Source organism: Carcharhinus amblyrhynchos, chromosome 1 (genome assembly GCF_965287045.1).
Source record: "Carcharhinus amblyrhynchos chromosome 1, sCarAmb.v2.hapA, whole genome shotgun sequence".
In the NCBI taxonomy this organism is placed as follows: domain Eukaryota; kingdom Metazoa; phylum Chordata; class Chondrichthyes; order Carcharhiniformes; family Carcharhinidae; genus Carcharhinus; species Carcharhinus amblyrhynchos.
Genome location: NC_137324.1, coordinates 37,630,394 through 37,644,061, shown reverse-complemented (window position 1 = coordinate 37,644,061; position 13,668 = coordinate 37,630,394). Strand labels below are relative to the sequence as shown.

General features: G+C 42.9%; 1 protein-coding gene across 1 annotated transcript in view; it reads left to right on the top strand.

Annotated features, from left to right (window-relative positions):
- Positions 1–13,668, top strand: part of LOC145356878 (long-chain-fatty-acid--CoA ligase ACSBG2-like) — a 104,814-nt gene that overhangs the window by 7,449 nt on the left and 83,697 nt on the right. The window contains exon 2 of the mRNA XM_080209887.1: positions 6,887–7,201. Within this exon, the coding sequence (XP_080066013.1) occupies positions 6,970–7,201 (232 nt within the window). The 5' untranslated portion in view covers positions 6,887–6,969. The remainder of the gene's footprint in view (positions 1–6,886; positions 7,202–13,668) is intronic.

The following is a 13,668-nucleotide window of genomic DNA, read 5'->3' as shown; positions in this document are numbered from 1 at the left end:
AGTTGTGTTAAAATATTTTTTCTCTTTTTATCCATGCTACTGCTGTATCTCATCGTAACATGGTTGAGCCTACGTTCTTTTGAGAACTGTGTTCTGCTATTCAGAAAATGCAGATGCATGGGATTGAGGGTGATTTAGCAGTTTGGATCTGGAATTGGCTAGCTGATAGAAGACAGAGGGTGGTGGTTGTTGGGAAATATTCAACCTGGAGTTCAGTTACAAGTGGTGTACCTCAAGGATCTGTTCTGGGGCCACTGCTGTTTGTCATTTTTATAAAATGACCTAGATGAGGGTGTAGAAGGATGGGTTAGTAAATTTGCTGACGACACCAAAGTCAGAGGAGTTGTAGACAGCGAGGATGGATGTTACAGTTTGCAGAGGGACATAGATAAGCTGCAGGGCTGGGCCAAGAGGTGGCAAATGGAATTTAATATGGAAAAGTGTGAGGTGATTCACTTTGGAAAGAGTAACAGGAGTACAGAATATAGGGCTAATGGAAGGACTCTTAGTAGTGTTGACGAGCAGAGAGATCTTGGTGTACATGTGCATAGATCCCTGAAAGTTGGCACCCAGGTTGGTAAGGTTGTTAAGAAGGCGTACGGCGTGTTGGCTTTTATTGGTAGAGGGATTGAATTTTGGAGTCATGAGGTCATGTTGCAATTGTACAAAATTCTGGTGCGGCCGCACTTGGAGTTATGCGTACAGTTCTGGTTGCCGTGTTATAAGAAAGATGTGGAGGCATTGGAAAGGGTGCAGAGGAGGTTTACCAGGATGTTGCCTGGTATGGTGGGAAGGTCTTATGAGGAAAGGCTGAGGGACTTGAGGTTACCTTCATTAGAGAGAAGAAGGTTAAGAGATGACCTAATTGAGGCATACAAGATGATCAGAGGGTTAGACAGTGTGGCCAGTGAGAGCCTTTTTCCTCAGATGGTGATGGCTAACACGAGGGGACATAGCTTTAAATTAAGGGGCGGTAGTTATAGGACGGATGTCAGAGGTAGGTTCTTTACTCAGAGGGTAGTAACGGTGTGGAATGCCCTGCCTGCAGCAGTTGTGGACTTGCCGACTTTAAGGGCGTTCAAATGGTCAGTGGATAGGCATATAGATAACATTGGAATAGTTTAGGTTAGAGGGTCATTAGATTGGTTCCACTGGTCGGCGCAACATCGAGGGCCGAAGGGCCTGTACTGCGCTGTAATGTTCTATGTTCTATTCTCTTTAATGCACTCTTAAACTCCTCAGCCCTGTTCCTTCTCCCATTGTCATTCAAAACCTCCTTTTTAATTTAAAATCTATATATTCGTTCACAGAATGTGGATGTCACTGGTTAGGACAGCATTTATTATTGCCTATCCCAAATTGCCCATGAGAAGGTAGCAATGAGCTGCCTTCAATGAACTACTGAAGCCCAGGTGATGTAGGTACACCCACAGCGCTGTTAAGAGCATTGCAGAATTTTGGATTGGTGACAATGAAAGAATAGTGATCTAATTCCAAGTTGTGATGGTTTGGATAAACCTCACAGGTGGTGATATTCTTGTGCATTTTCTGCCCATGTTCTTCCAGGTGGTAGAAGTCACTTCTGTCAAAGGAGGCTTGACATGTTGCTGCAGTACATCTTGTAGATTGGTAACAAAGCCTATCCTTGATTAAAAGTGGTAAATTTCTAACATCTTCCAGTTCTGATGAAACTTTATATACATGAAACACTACGTGTTGGTGATAGAGGAGTGAAAATCACCACCAACGTGCAACTTTTAAGTTGGTGGATGGGGTGCCAATTGAATGGCTGCTTTGACTTGGATGGTATTGAGCTTCTTATGTTGGTGGAGCAGCACTCATTCAGGCAAGTGGAGCATTATCCATCACACTGCCTTGTATATGGTAGAGAAACTTTGGGGAATCAAGACATGAGTTATTTGCCTCCAAATTCCTAGCCTGCAACCTGTTCCTGTAGCCATGGTACTTGTGTAGTCCAGTTGCAGTTCTGCTCAATAGTAAATCCACACTATGTTGATATTGGGGGAGATTCAGTGATGGTAATGCCATTGAACATCAAGGGGAGATGATTAGATTCTGTTTTGTTGGATCATATTTTGGTTATTCTTCTTTTGTCACTATTTCCCATATCATTGTTTCTGCCATTTGTTTTTTCCCTATGAACAACTTTGGCATACCTTCTATAAAAGTTATTAAGATATATAATTTCTGAACAGTTGTGGAGCTTGTTCAGTTTTGACTGTTCTGATCCCCAGTTTGTATCTGCATATTATAAAATGTGCTTCAGCTGTTCTTATCTAGGGAAGTAGGACTAGTTGTTTAATTATTGCTTCTGGTATTAATGTCTAGACAGCACTTTGAGCAAGCGGTCCTTCCATTGGTTAGGTTGTGCATAGAACATAAGAAATAGGAGCAGGAGTAGGCCATCTAGCCCTTCGAGCTGCCCCGCCATTCAAGAAGATCATGGCTGATCTGAAGTGGCTCAGTTCCACTTTCCCGCTTTCCCCCCATAACCCTTAATTCCCCTATCAGAAACCTATCTACCCGTGACTTAAATATATTTAGTGAGGTAGCCGCCACCACATCAACGGGCAGAGAATTCCAGAGATTCACCACCCTTTGAGTGAAGAAGTTCCTCCTCAACTCTGATCTAAACTGCCCTGCCCCCCCCCCTTATCTTGAGGCCGTGTCCTCTAGTCCTTCTGTCCTTTGAGTGGGAAGAATCTCTCTACTTCTACCCTATCCATCCCCTTCATTATCTTACACGTCTCTATAAGATCCCCCCTCATCCTTCTAAACTCCAACGAGTACAGACCCAGTCTATTTAGTCTCTCTTCGTAGTCCAACCCCCTTATCTCCGGTGTCAGCCTAGTGAACCTCCTCTGCACTCCCTCCAAGGCCAAAATATCCTTGCACAAGTGCGGCGACCAAAACTGCAGACAGTACTCCAGCTGCGGCCTCACCAGTGCCCTGTTCAGTCGCAGCAAGACCTCCCTGCTTTTATGTTCTATCCCCCTCGCTATAAAAGCCAGCATCCCATTCGCCCTCTTGATCACCTGCTGCACCTGCAGACTGGGTTTTTGCGACTCATGCACAAGGACCCCCAGGTCCCTCTGCACCGTAGCATGTTGCAGCTTTTCGCCCTTTAAATAGTAATCCCTCCTACTATTATTCCTGCCAAAGTGGATAACCTCATACTTGCTAACATTATACTCCATCTGCCAGGTCCTCGCCCACTCGCTCAGCCTATCTAGATCCCTTTGCAGACTTTCCACACCCTCCGCACAATTTGCTTTTCCACTCATTTTTGTGTCATCAGCAAAATAAATTGTGTCACAGTAAAATAATAGAAGCCTTGTTTTCTTTTTTTCAATGCCCCTGATCTAGATGAATTTGGAATGAGGAGGGCATTTAATTGGGTACGTCAAATCCAGATGAAGGCCTAGCATGCTACGGTGCAGAGGGACCTGGGGGTCATTGTGCACGAATTGCAAAAACCCAGTCTGCAGGTGCAGCAGGTGATCAAGAAGGCGAATGGAATGTTGGCCTTTATAGCGAGGGGGATAGAATATAAAAGTAGGGAGGTCTTGCTGCAACAGTACAGGGTACTGGTGAGGCTGCAACTGGAGTACTGTGTGCAGTTTTCATCACCACATTTGCGGAAGGATATATTGGCCTTGGAGGGAGTGCAGAGAAGGTTCATCAGGCTGATACCAGAGATGAGGGGGTTAGCCTATGAGGAGAGATTGAATAGACTGGGTCTGTACTCGTTGGAGTTTAGAAGGATGAGGGGGAATCTTATATGTCTCTAAGATAATGAAGGGAACGGATAGGGTAGAGGTAGAGAGATTCTTCCCGCTTAGAAAGGATAGCAGGACTAGAGGGCACAGCCTCAAAATAAGGGGGGTGTACAGTTTAGATCGGAGTTGGAGGAACTTCTTCACACAAAGAGTGGTGAGTCTCTGGAATTCTCTGCCCATTTAAGTGGTAGAGGCTACCTCGCTAAATATATTTAAGTCACGGGTAGATAGGTTTCTGATAGATAAGGGAATTAATGGTTATGGGGAGAAAGCGGGGAAGTGGAACTGATCCACTTCAGATCAGCCATGATCTTATTGAATGGCAGGGCAGGCTCGAAGGGCTAGATGGCCTACTCCTGCTCCTAATTTCTTATGTTCTTATTTCCCCATCCTTCATGCATGACTTATCTGCCCTGGCACCCAAGTGGGTAATCAGAGTTGTACATTTCTGATTAACAGATGCCATTGAAACTGAGTTTATAAAACCCCTGATTCAACTTCAACTGAAGTCCAGTTCTGTGTCACACTTCAGGAAGGATGTGAAATCAGAGTGTAGAAAAGATTTATCAGAATGAAATGAGGCTAGATTGGAGGAGTTGTTATCATCTGAGAAGTTTGAGAGGAGATTTGGTAGAAGAATTCAAGGTTGAGAGATATGGAAGAGCAGATCGAGAAACTTTGGCAGAGAGTTTGAGAACCAGAAGACGCCAGATTTAAGAAGGTTGGCAAAAGAACCAAATCTGACATGAAATTTTTTTTAAAGCAGTGAGTGGTTAGGATCAGGAATGTTCTACCTCAGAGGAAGGTGGAGGCAGATTCAATTATTGCTTTGAAAAAGGTATTGGATAAACAGTTGAAGATAAAAGCAGTGCAAAATTATGGGGAAAGTTTGGGAAAGCCGTGACTAGCTGAATGCTTTTGCAGAGATGCAGCACAGATCACACACACCTGTCCTCTCTGGAAAAGATTGAAAAGCACAATTTTTTTGGGTTTAAAAAAAAAGTCCCCTGACTTATGGTCTGATGGCCCTAAGGATTGCCTTAAAGCATAGCCTGACAAAAGCACTGTACGTTTTAAGTGTGATGTGGAGATGTTGGCATTGGACTGGGGTGGTCACAGTAAGAAGTCTCTCAACACCAGGTTAAAGTATTTGGAATCACAAGCTTTAGGAGCACAGCTCTTTCATCAGGTGAGTCATTCACCTGATGAAGGAGCAACGCTACCAGCTATGCCACAAGACCTCCACATACATTGGTATATGTTCTAAGCTGGCATCTTGTAGAATTGTTGCATGTGGTTTTCTAGAAAAAAATAATTTTAATTTTCACCATGTTCCTGAATCTAAATCAATAACATAATGTAAGATGATGGGTCGTCCAACATTCTACTTTACTCCTCCCTCCACCTTGAAGAATCTTCTTGAACAAGCAACTGTCTTTATGTTGCCCCAATAAAATTGTGATTGTTGCTTGCCCTAGATATTCAAATTATGTACTTGGACAATCGTGCTGGAATTTTACCGGCATGCCTACCCCAGAATCAGGCTAGGCAAGGCCTGCAGAACAGCATTCTCCATTGGCATCAGCAGGCGAGACAGTAAAACTCTGGCATTGGTGTTGATGGGCTATTGTTTCATAATGGGCTTTCCACTCCTCAAATGGTTTCTGTCTTTCTCAGTTGCTCACACAAGCGCACTCTCCAGGTTACTTACCTTTTCTCTTCTTTGGACTTTTCTTTTTCTCCAAAAACTCAAAATATTTGAAAAATGGATTTTTTAAGGTTGTCTCAATTTTGCTGCACTGCATAATTTGCATTATTGCAGTGTTCAAACATTTTTGTATAATTTGCATTGCCTCAATGCAAATGATACAAAATGTATCACAATATTCTTTATTCTACTGTGGTTAGTGTTCTTCACCCTAGAGATTGTACACAAGTTCTATCTAGACTAAAGAATTTGAGAAATTTATTGCACCCCTTTTTTACAGGAACGACTGATTAATCAATTTAATAGTATACATTTCAAAATGATTGAGATATACAAATATAGATATATACAAATTATTGGTAATGGGATAACCTTTTCTTTCTCAATTTTAAAATAGTACTCATGGCCACTCTGGGCTTAATGGGGAATGTAGGTTTGATGTCACAAAATTTATTGACATTGTAGTTGTCATTCCTTTCCCTCACCCATTCCTATTCCCTGTCAGAAAGAACTGGAATGTGGGCACTATGCCCTTTTTGAGCAGTTTTTTCAACCCAACATTTTGTTACAGTATATAAATTCAATTATTGCCATCCAGTCTATTTCCTGTTTCTATTGCTGTTGTCTTGATATTTGCACTATGGTAAGTAACAATACTCCTCCTTCTGTGGGGATATAGTCGTCATATTAACTGTGGAAACCTCATGCTTTCGAAAGTACCATATTTGTTCATACAAATACAAAGATTCAATTTTCCAGTTTCATGATTTTAATTGACACTGAAGTAAGTTGTTAAGGCATCTGAATGCGATTGTGCACTGTCAGAAATCCTATTTTTGGCAAGGTTCATAAGTTTTGGTATACAAGAGAAGCGCTTCATAAACCTGGATTTATTCTGACAATGGTACCGGACGAGTAACTAGTAAACGCTGTTAATTGTTAGCATAATTGCAGCTGTATTGGTCTACATGTAACACTTTATGCCATTGCCCAAAAATAGTATGTTTGCATTTTTAAAATATGCTTTTTGAATATATAAGTTAGAAATTGTGTAGAGCAAGTTTTATGTTGGGGACCATCTTCCTGCACCTATTATAAGGGCCAGCTCAATCAGCCGGCAACACACAATTACATATTAGGAAAATAGCATTTAATAGGGAATGCTTTTTCTTAAGTTTTGAATAGGGGAAATTTTCTTAGTATGGTTTCTAAATTCCTTGGTTGGACATTAGTGAGTGCTTTCTTAAAACACTGGTGTGTGGTATTCATGTTATAAGTAATAATAACTGAAAAATTCTTGTTGCTGTTTAATTAGCAGAGCTGTATAGATTTCCATTGTACTTTCACAAAGTAATTTATGCATGTTTCTGTTCTGTAGACTTTTACCTTTAAGAAGTGGTTCTACACAAGATCCTCCTGACTTGTTGGTGGGCAAAGTCCTTGATGGTAATCCATGGCTGAATGATGCAGGAGGGGAGCCAAATTGAGGAACGGCTCCAGCAGCTTGTATATGAAAAACAGCAGGAATTTCTAGGTCCAGTGGAAATACCATTAGGAATGGAAACCCAAAACAAGTCTCCTGAAAATCTCGAGCAAGTGTCTCCAGCTCAGAAAGAAGGGAATCCTGTGGATGTGGCCGGATCTGGAGATTTCAACAACTCAAATTCTGCCAAGCAGAGAAAGAAATCTTCAGGTAACTTTTGTTCTGAATGCTTTCCAGCTGCATAAAATTATGATCTGCCCTTCCTTTTTAGCATGTGTGTACACAAATAGATAACTATATATTGTGATGGGTTTTAAAATAGCGCACTAATTATAAGATAGTTAATGAAATCTAGGTGGAAATCCCCAATCTGCAGTTGTAAATGTATTTCTTTTTCAAATGGAACCCAATAATAGCTACCGAGTTGAATATATAAACTTTTGTTTGTTATAGTACAGAATGATAGCTTTCCATTCCCCAGTGGCTGCGATATAGTTTACTATAGAATGAAACTCTTAGCAGTGTAGAGGATCAGAAGAACCTTGGGGTCTGGGTCCATAAGACTCTTAAATCGGCCTCACAGGTGGAGGATATGATCAAGAAGGCATATGGTGTACTAGCCTTCATTAATTGAGGGATTGAGTTTAGGAGTTGGGAGATAATGCTGCAGCTTTGAGACCCTAGTCAGACCCCACTTCAAGTACTGTGCGCAGTTCTGGTCACCTCATTACAAGAAAGATGTGGAAGCTATTGAAAGGGTAGAGAGGAGATTTACAAGGATGTTGCCTGGATTGGGTGGCGCATGCCTTATGAGGATAGGTTGAGGGAGCTAGGTCTTTTCTCCCTGGAGAGATGAAGGATGAGATGTGACCTGATAGAGGTTTATAAGATGTTGAGAGGTATAGATCGGGTGGATTCTCAGAGGCTATTTCCCAGGGCTGAAATGGTCGCTACAAGAGGACACAGGTTTAAGGTGCTGGGAGTAGGTACAGAGGAGATGTCAGGGGTAAGTTTTTCACCCAGAGGGTGGTGGGTGAGTGGAATCGGCTGCCGTCAGTGGTGGTGGAGGCGAACTCGTTGGGGTCTTTTAAGAGACTTCTGGATGAGTACATGGGATTTAATGGGATCGAGGGTTATAGGTAGGCCTAGTAGGTAGGGATATGATCAGCACAACTTGTGGGCCGAAGGGCCTGTTTGTGCTGTGGTTTTCTACTTTCTATGTTTTTTATGAAAGCTGGCAAGCCCTATTCTTGGCTAGCCTCAAAATTTACATTTTATATTTTTACCTGGCAAGTGAATGTCGGCGGTCTTAATGTTGAGGAAGGGAAGTCAATATCACTTATCCTAATGTTGTTATAAACTGTTACTCTTTAAGCCATTTTTACAAGGCATGGCATTTAGGAGTGTAATCTTCCATGATTTAACTTCTCATTTCCTGTCCTTTTGCACCCAGCATTCTATACTCTGGGTGCAATGACTATTGTTATAGACTTAATTTATGTGGCGAGGCTGCAGAAGGTGGGATTGTTGTCTTAGCAGAGAAGGCTGAGAGTTAACGGCGCACCAATACTGCAGTTTTCCGGCAGCATGGGGTGTGTTCTCCAAGAAATCCCATTGACAACGACAAAGCCCAGGCAAGTCACGGAGGTTACAAATAATGTGACATGAACCCAAGATCCTGGTTGAGGCTGTCCTCGTGTGCGGAACTTGGCTATCAGTCTCTTTTCAGTGACTCTGCACCATCATGTGCCGTGATGCCGTCATCTCATGTGAGAACACCATCCACCAGGTACAAGGTATATACTCTTGCAACTCGGCCAACGTTCTCTATCTAATGTGCTGCAAGCAAGGCTGTCCCGAGCCATGATATCTTGGGGAGACTATGCAGATGCTACGACAACGGATGAATGAACATCACTTGACAATCACCAGGCAAGACTGTTCTCTTCCTGTTGGGGAACATTTCAGTGGTCACGGGCATTCGGCCTCTGATTTTTGGGTAAGCGTTCCCCAAGGTGACCTTCATGACACACGACAGCGCAGAGTCACTGAGCAGAGACTGAAAGCCAAGTTCCCCACACATGAGGACGGCCTCAACTGGGATCTTGGGTTCATGTCACACTATTTGTAATCCCCCATGACTTGCCTGGGCTTGCAACATCTCACTTACTGTCCTGTCTGGAGACAATACATATCTCTTTAACCTATGCTTAATGCTATCTCCACATTGTCTGCACCTTTAAGACTTGATAAGCTGTAAAGACTTGTATTCTAATCAGTATTTTGTGAACTGAATGTGTGCCTTTATATGCCCTGTTTGTGATCAGAACTCCCCACTCACCTGACGAAGGGGCAGAGTGCTTGTGGCATTTGCTACCAAATAAACCTGTTAGACTTTAATTTGGTGTTATGAGACTTCTTACTGTGTTTACCCCAGTCCAATGCTGGCATCGCCACATCATGACTACCATTGATGCCTCAGCAGTGCTAGGGACCCAGGTTCGATTCCCGGCTTGGATCATTGTATGTGTGGAGTTTGCATGTTCTCCCGATGTCTGCATGGGTTTCCTCTGGGTGCTCCAGTTTCCCCTCTCAGTCCAAAAATGTGTGGGTTAGGTGGATTGGCCATGGTAAAATTGCTCCTTAGTGTCAAGGGTATTAGCATTGTTAGTATGTGGGGTTATGGGGATAGGGCCTAGGTGGAATTATTGTCAGTGGAGGCTCCATGGGTTGAATGCCCTCTTTCTGTACTGTAGGGATTCTATGAGGTGTTCCATCAGTATTCTTGAGAGGTCAAAGGATTCTGTGGCTGGTACAGTTCAGGAAGCCCTGGGGTAGAAGAAGACAAGATAAATCAAATAAAAATGATGTAATGGAACAAAGGGAGCAGTATTGGTTGTAGTAAAGAAACAAAGCATTGGTCCAGAGTAAATGTTAATGGCAGAATAATTAACAGCTCTGTCTGAGAGCAAAAACATGAATAGAAGAATATGCTGACACTTGGCTAAGGAAAACAAGTCAAATGCAATGGAAAAGCTCATGACCTGAAATTGAAGTCAATGTTGAGTCCAGAAGGATGTAAAGTGCCTATTTGGAAATGGAGGTGTTCTGCCTCAAGCTTGCACTGAACTTCACTGAAGTTCACAGGATCAGAGGAGAGCTGGTAAGATGGATACAGAACTGGCTTGGCCTTATGAGACAGAGGGTAGCAGTAGAGAGGTGCTTTTCTGAGTGGAAGGCTGTGACTAGTGGTGTTCCACAAGGATCAGTTCTGGGACCTCTTGTTCATGGTGATACATAATTACATGTAATTTTGGAAGAAAATTTAGTTGGTCTGATTAGTAAGTCTGCAGAAACACAAAATGGTGGAATTGCAGATAGCAAAGAGGATTGTCAGAGGATACAGCAAGATATAGACTGGTTGGTTGGAGACTTGGGTGGAGAACTGGCAGATGGAGTTTAATCCAGAGAAGTGTGAGATAATACATTTCGGAAGGTCCAATGCACGTATGAATTGTACAGTAAATGGCGGAGTTCTTGGGACTATTGACAGGCAGAGATCTGGGCGTACATGTCCACCAGTCACTGAAAGTGGCAACACAGGTGGATGATGAGGTGGTCAAGAAGGCATGCGGCATGCTTGCCTTTATCAGTCAGGGCAATGACTATAAAAATTGGCAAGTCATGCTGCAGCTGTACCTTTAGCTAGGCCTTATTTAGAATATTGTGTACAATTCTGGTCGCCACACTACCAGAAGGACGTGGATGCTTTGAAAAGGGTACAGAAGATGTTTACCAAGATGTTGCCTGGTCTGGAGGGTATTAGCTAAGAGAAGAGGTTGGATAAACTTGGTTTGTTCTGACTGGAACAAAGAGGTTGAGGGGTGATCTGCTGGAGGTTTACAAGATTATCAATGGCATGGACAGAGTGGATAGTCATATGCTCTTTCCTGCGGTCATAGGTTTAAGGTGCATGGGGAAAAGTTGTTTAAAGGAGATGTGCGAGGCAAATTTTTTCACGCAGGATGGTGAATGTCTGAAATGTACTGCCCAAGGAGGTGGTGGGAGTAGGTACGATAATGGCATTTAAGGAGCAACTAGACAAATATATGAAATAGGATGGGACTCCTTAAGTGCATACTGTTTTAGTTTAGGCAGGCATCGTGATTGGCGCAGGCTTGGAGGGCCATATGGGGTCTGTTTCTGTACTGTACTTTTCTTTATTCACTGAAGCATTTCCAGCAGGCCAAGGACAGATGTGAGAGCAAGGTGGTGAATTAAACTGGCAGGCACCCAGAAGGTAGGGGCGTTGCGGAACTGATTCTGGAAAGCAGTCAGATAGCTTTGGAGAGGGTGCAGAGGAGGTTTACCAGGATGTTGCCTGGTATGGAGGGGAGGTCCTATGAGGAGAGACTGAGGGATTTGGGGTTGTTTTCGCTGGAAAGAAGGTGGCTAAGAGGGGATCTTATTGAAACATATAAGATGATTAGAGGTTTAGATAGGGTGGATAGCGATAGCCTTTTTCCTCTGATGGAGAAATCTAGCACGAGGGGGCATGGCTTTAAATTAAGGGGGGGTAGTTATAGGACAGATGTCGGGGTAGGTTCTTTACCCAGAGGGTGGTGAGGGATTGGAATGCCCTGCCTGCTGCAGTTGTAAATGCGCCTAGTTTGGGGGCGTTTAAGAGATCCGTGGATAGGTTTATGGATGAAAAGGGATTGGTTTAGGTTAGTGGGTCATTGTTTTGTATCTGGTCGGCGCAACATCGTGGGCCGAAGGACCTGTTCTGCACTGTAATGTTCTATGTTCTATGTTCTATGTCTGCATTTGATCAACATTTTTATAGAACACAAGCTAGGAGGTTTAGGTAATGTATCTATTGAACATTGCTTACAAGTCATAGTGCGTACCTAGATGGTTCAGTGGAAATGTTCTAAAAAACTAAGAGCAGGTCTAGGGCATTCAACCCCTTCATCCTACTCCGCTATTCAATAAAATTATGACTGATCCAACTGTGTATTTAATAAGAAATCTCATTACACCAGGTTAAAGTCCAACAAGTTTATTTGGTATCACGAGCTTTTGGAGCGCTGCTCCTTCATCAGGTGAGTCAGGTTGGACTTTAACCTGGTGTTGTGAAACTTCTTACTGTGCCCACCCCAGTCCAATGCCTGCATTTCCACATCATAACTGTGTGTATTTAAATCCACTTGCCTGCCTGCCTCCACAATTACACCTGCCCATAACATTTATCTCCCTTGTAGATCAAAAATTTTTCTATCTCTTTTTGGAATATTTCTTTTCAGAGTGCTATAAAATATCTCTAAATGCCTACCACTGTACCTCCACTGTTTTAACCCTGGAATCTGGGGCAGAATTCTCCCATGGTCCTGCTGACGGGTTCAACACCGAATGGGGAGAGTGACAGAATTTGGCAGGAATGCAAAAATTAGTTTCATGTCTGCATGAATTTCCTGTGGTATATTCTCATGATTATTGTCATGGTGAGTCGGCAAACAGTTTGCAACATTTGGAACAAGCGCATATGTTGGGACTCGCCTGCAGAGTTTGGGGTGAAGGCCGTTCGCAAGCCTGGACAATGTAACACCATAGCAGATGATGTTGGAAATGATATGACTATACACAAACACTGATGATGTGGAAGCTAACAGCATCAATCTATGGCCCTGGTTTTAACATTTGCAGTAAGTGGCAGTAGGGACTATTGTTTCACACCCAATGGACAGCAACACAGCTGATGATAAAGAGGAGTTGTGAATTAGATGATATTTTATTGCATTGATGCAAAGTATACAACATGTGATTAACACCTGTGCCATTGTAGAGTTCCTAACTTTTAATTTCCCTAACTCTGCCACCAAGTCTTGATGCAACCCCAACAGCCACAGTGGCGGTGGAAGCAGCCTGCTGACTGCTATTTCCTGTTATCTGTGATGACTTAGGATGTACCCTTGATGGGCAAGATCTGAATGACCCCAGCCTGCTTTGGGTCTCCTACCACAGGGCAGATGCACACTTCTTGACCTGTGGAGTTGGACGTGATGGGATTACAAGAATGGGGATTGGGATCAGCTGGACATTGCTGGAGCCACATGATTTGTTGGCCCCAGGGTGTCCAGATGCTTATCCATTCCCAGTGGAAGCCCAAAGGCCCCTTGTTGACTCCTTGAGGTGGGTGGGAGTTCAGAATTCCCACCCACCTGACAAAGGAACAGCCAGTTCTGAAAGCTAGTGGCATTTGCTACAAATAAACCTGTTGGACTTTAACCTGGTGTTGAGAGACTTCTCACTGTGTTTACCTCAGTCCAACGCCAGCATCTCCACATCAAGAAGATTAGTAAGCAGAGGACTTGGCATTATTTAGTTGACAAAAAAACAGAGGGAGATGAGGAAATACGTTTTACGTAATCTGCTGTGATCGAAAATTAGTTGTCTGAAATCTGGTGGAAACAGATTTAATAAATTTTAGAAGGGAATTTGATAATGTAAAGAGAAGGAATTATAGCGCTGTGGGTAATAAATAGTTGGAGTTGGATTAACTAGTAACTCTGAGAACCAGCACAGTCATGATAGTCAAATATTCTCAATTTATGCTACATAATTCCTGACTATAAGGAAACAGTTGCAGAAAATCAGACATGGAGAATGAGGAATAA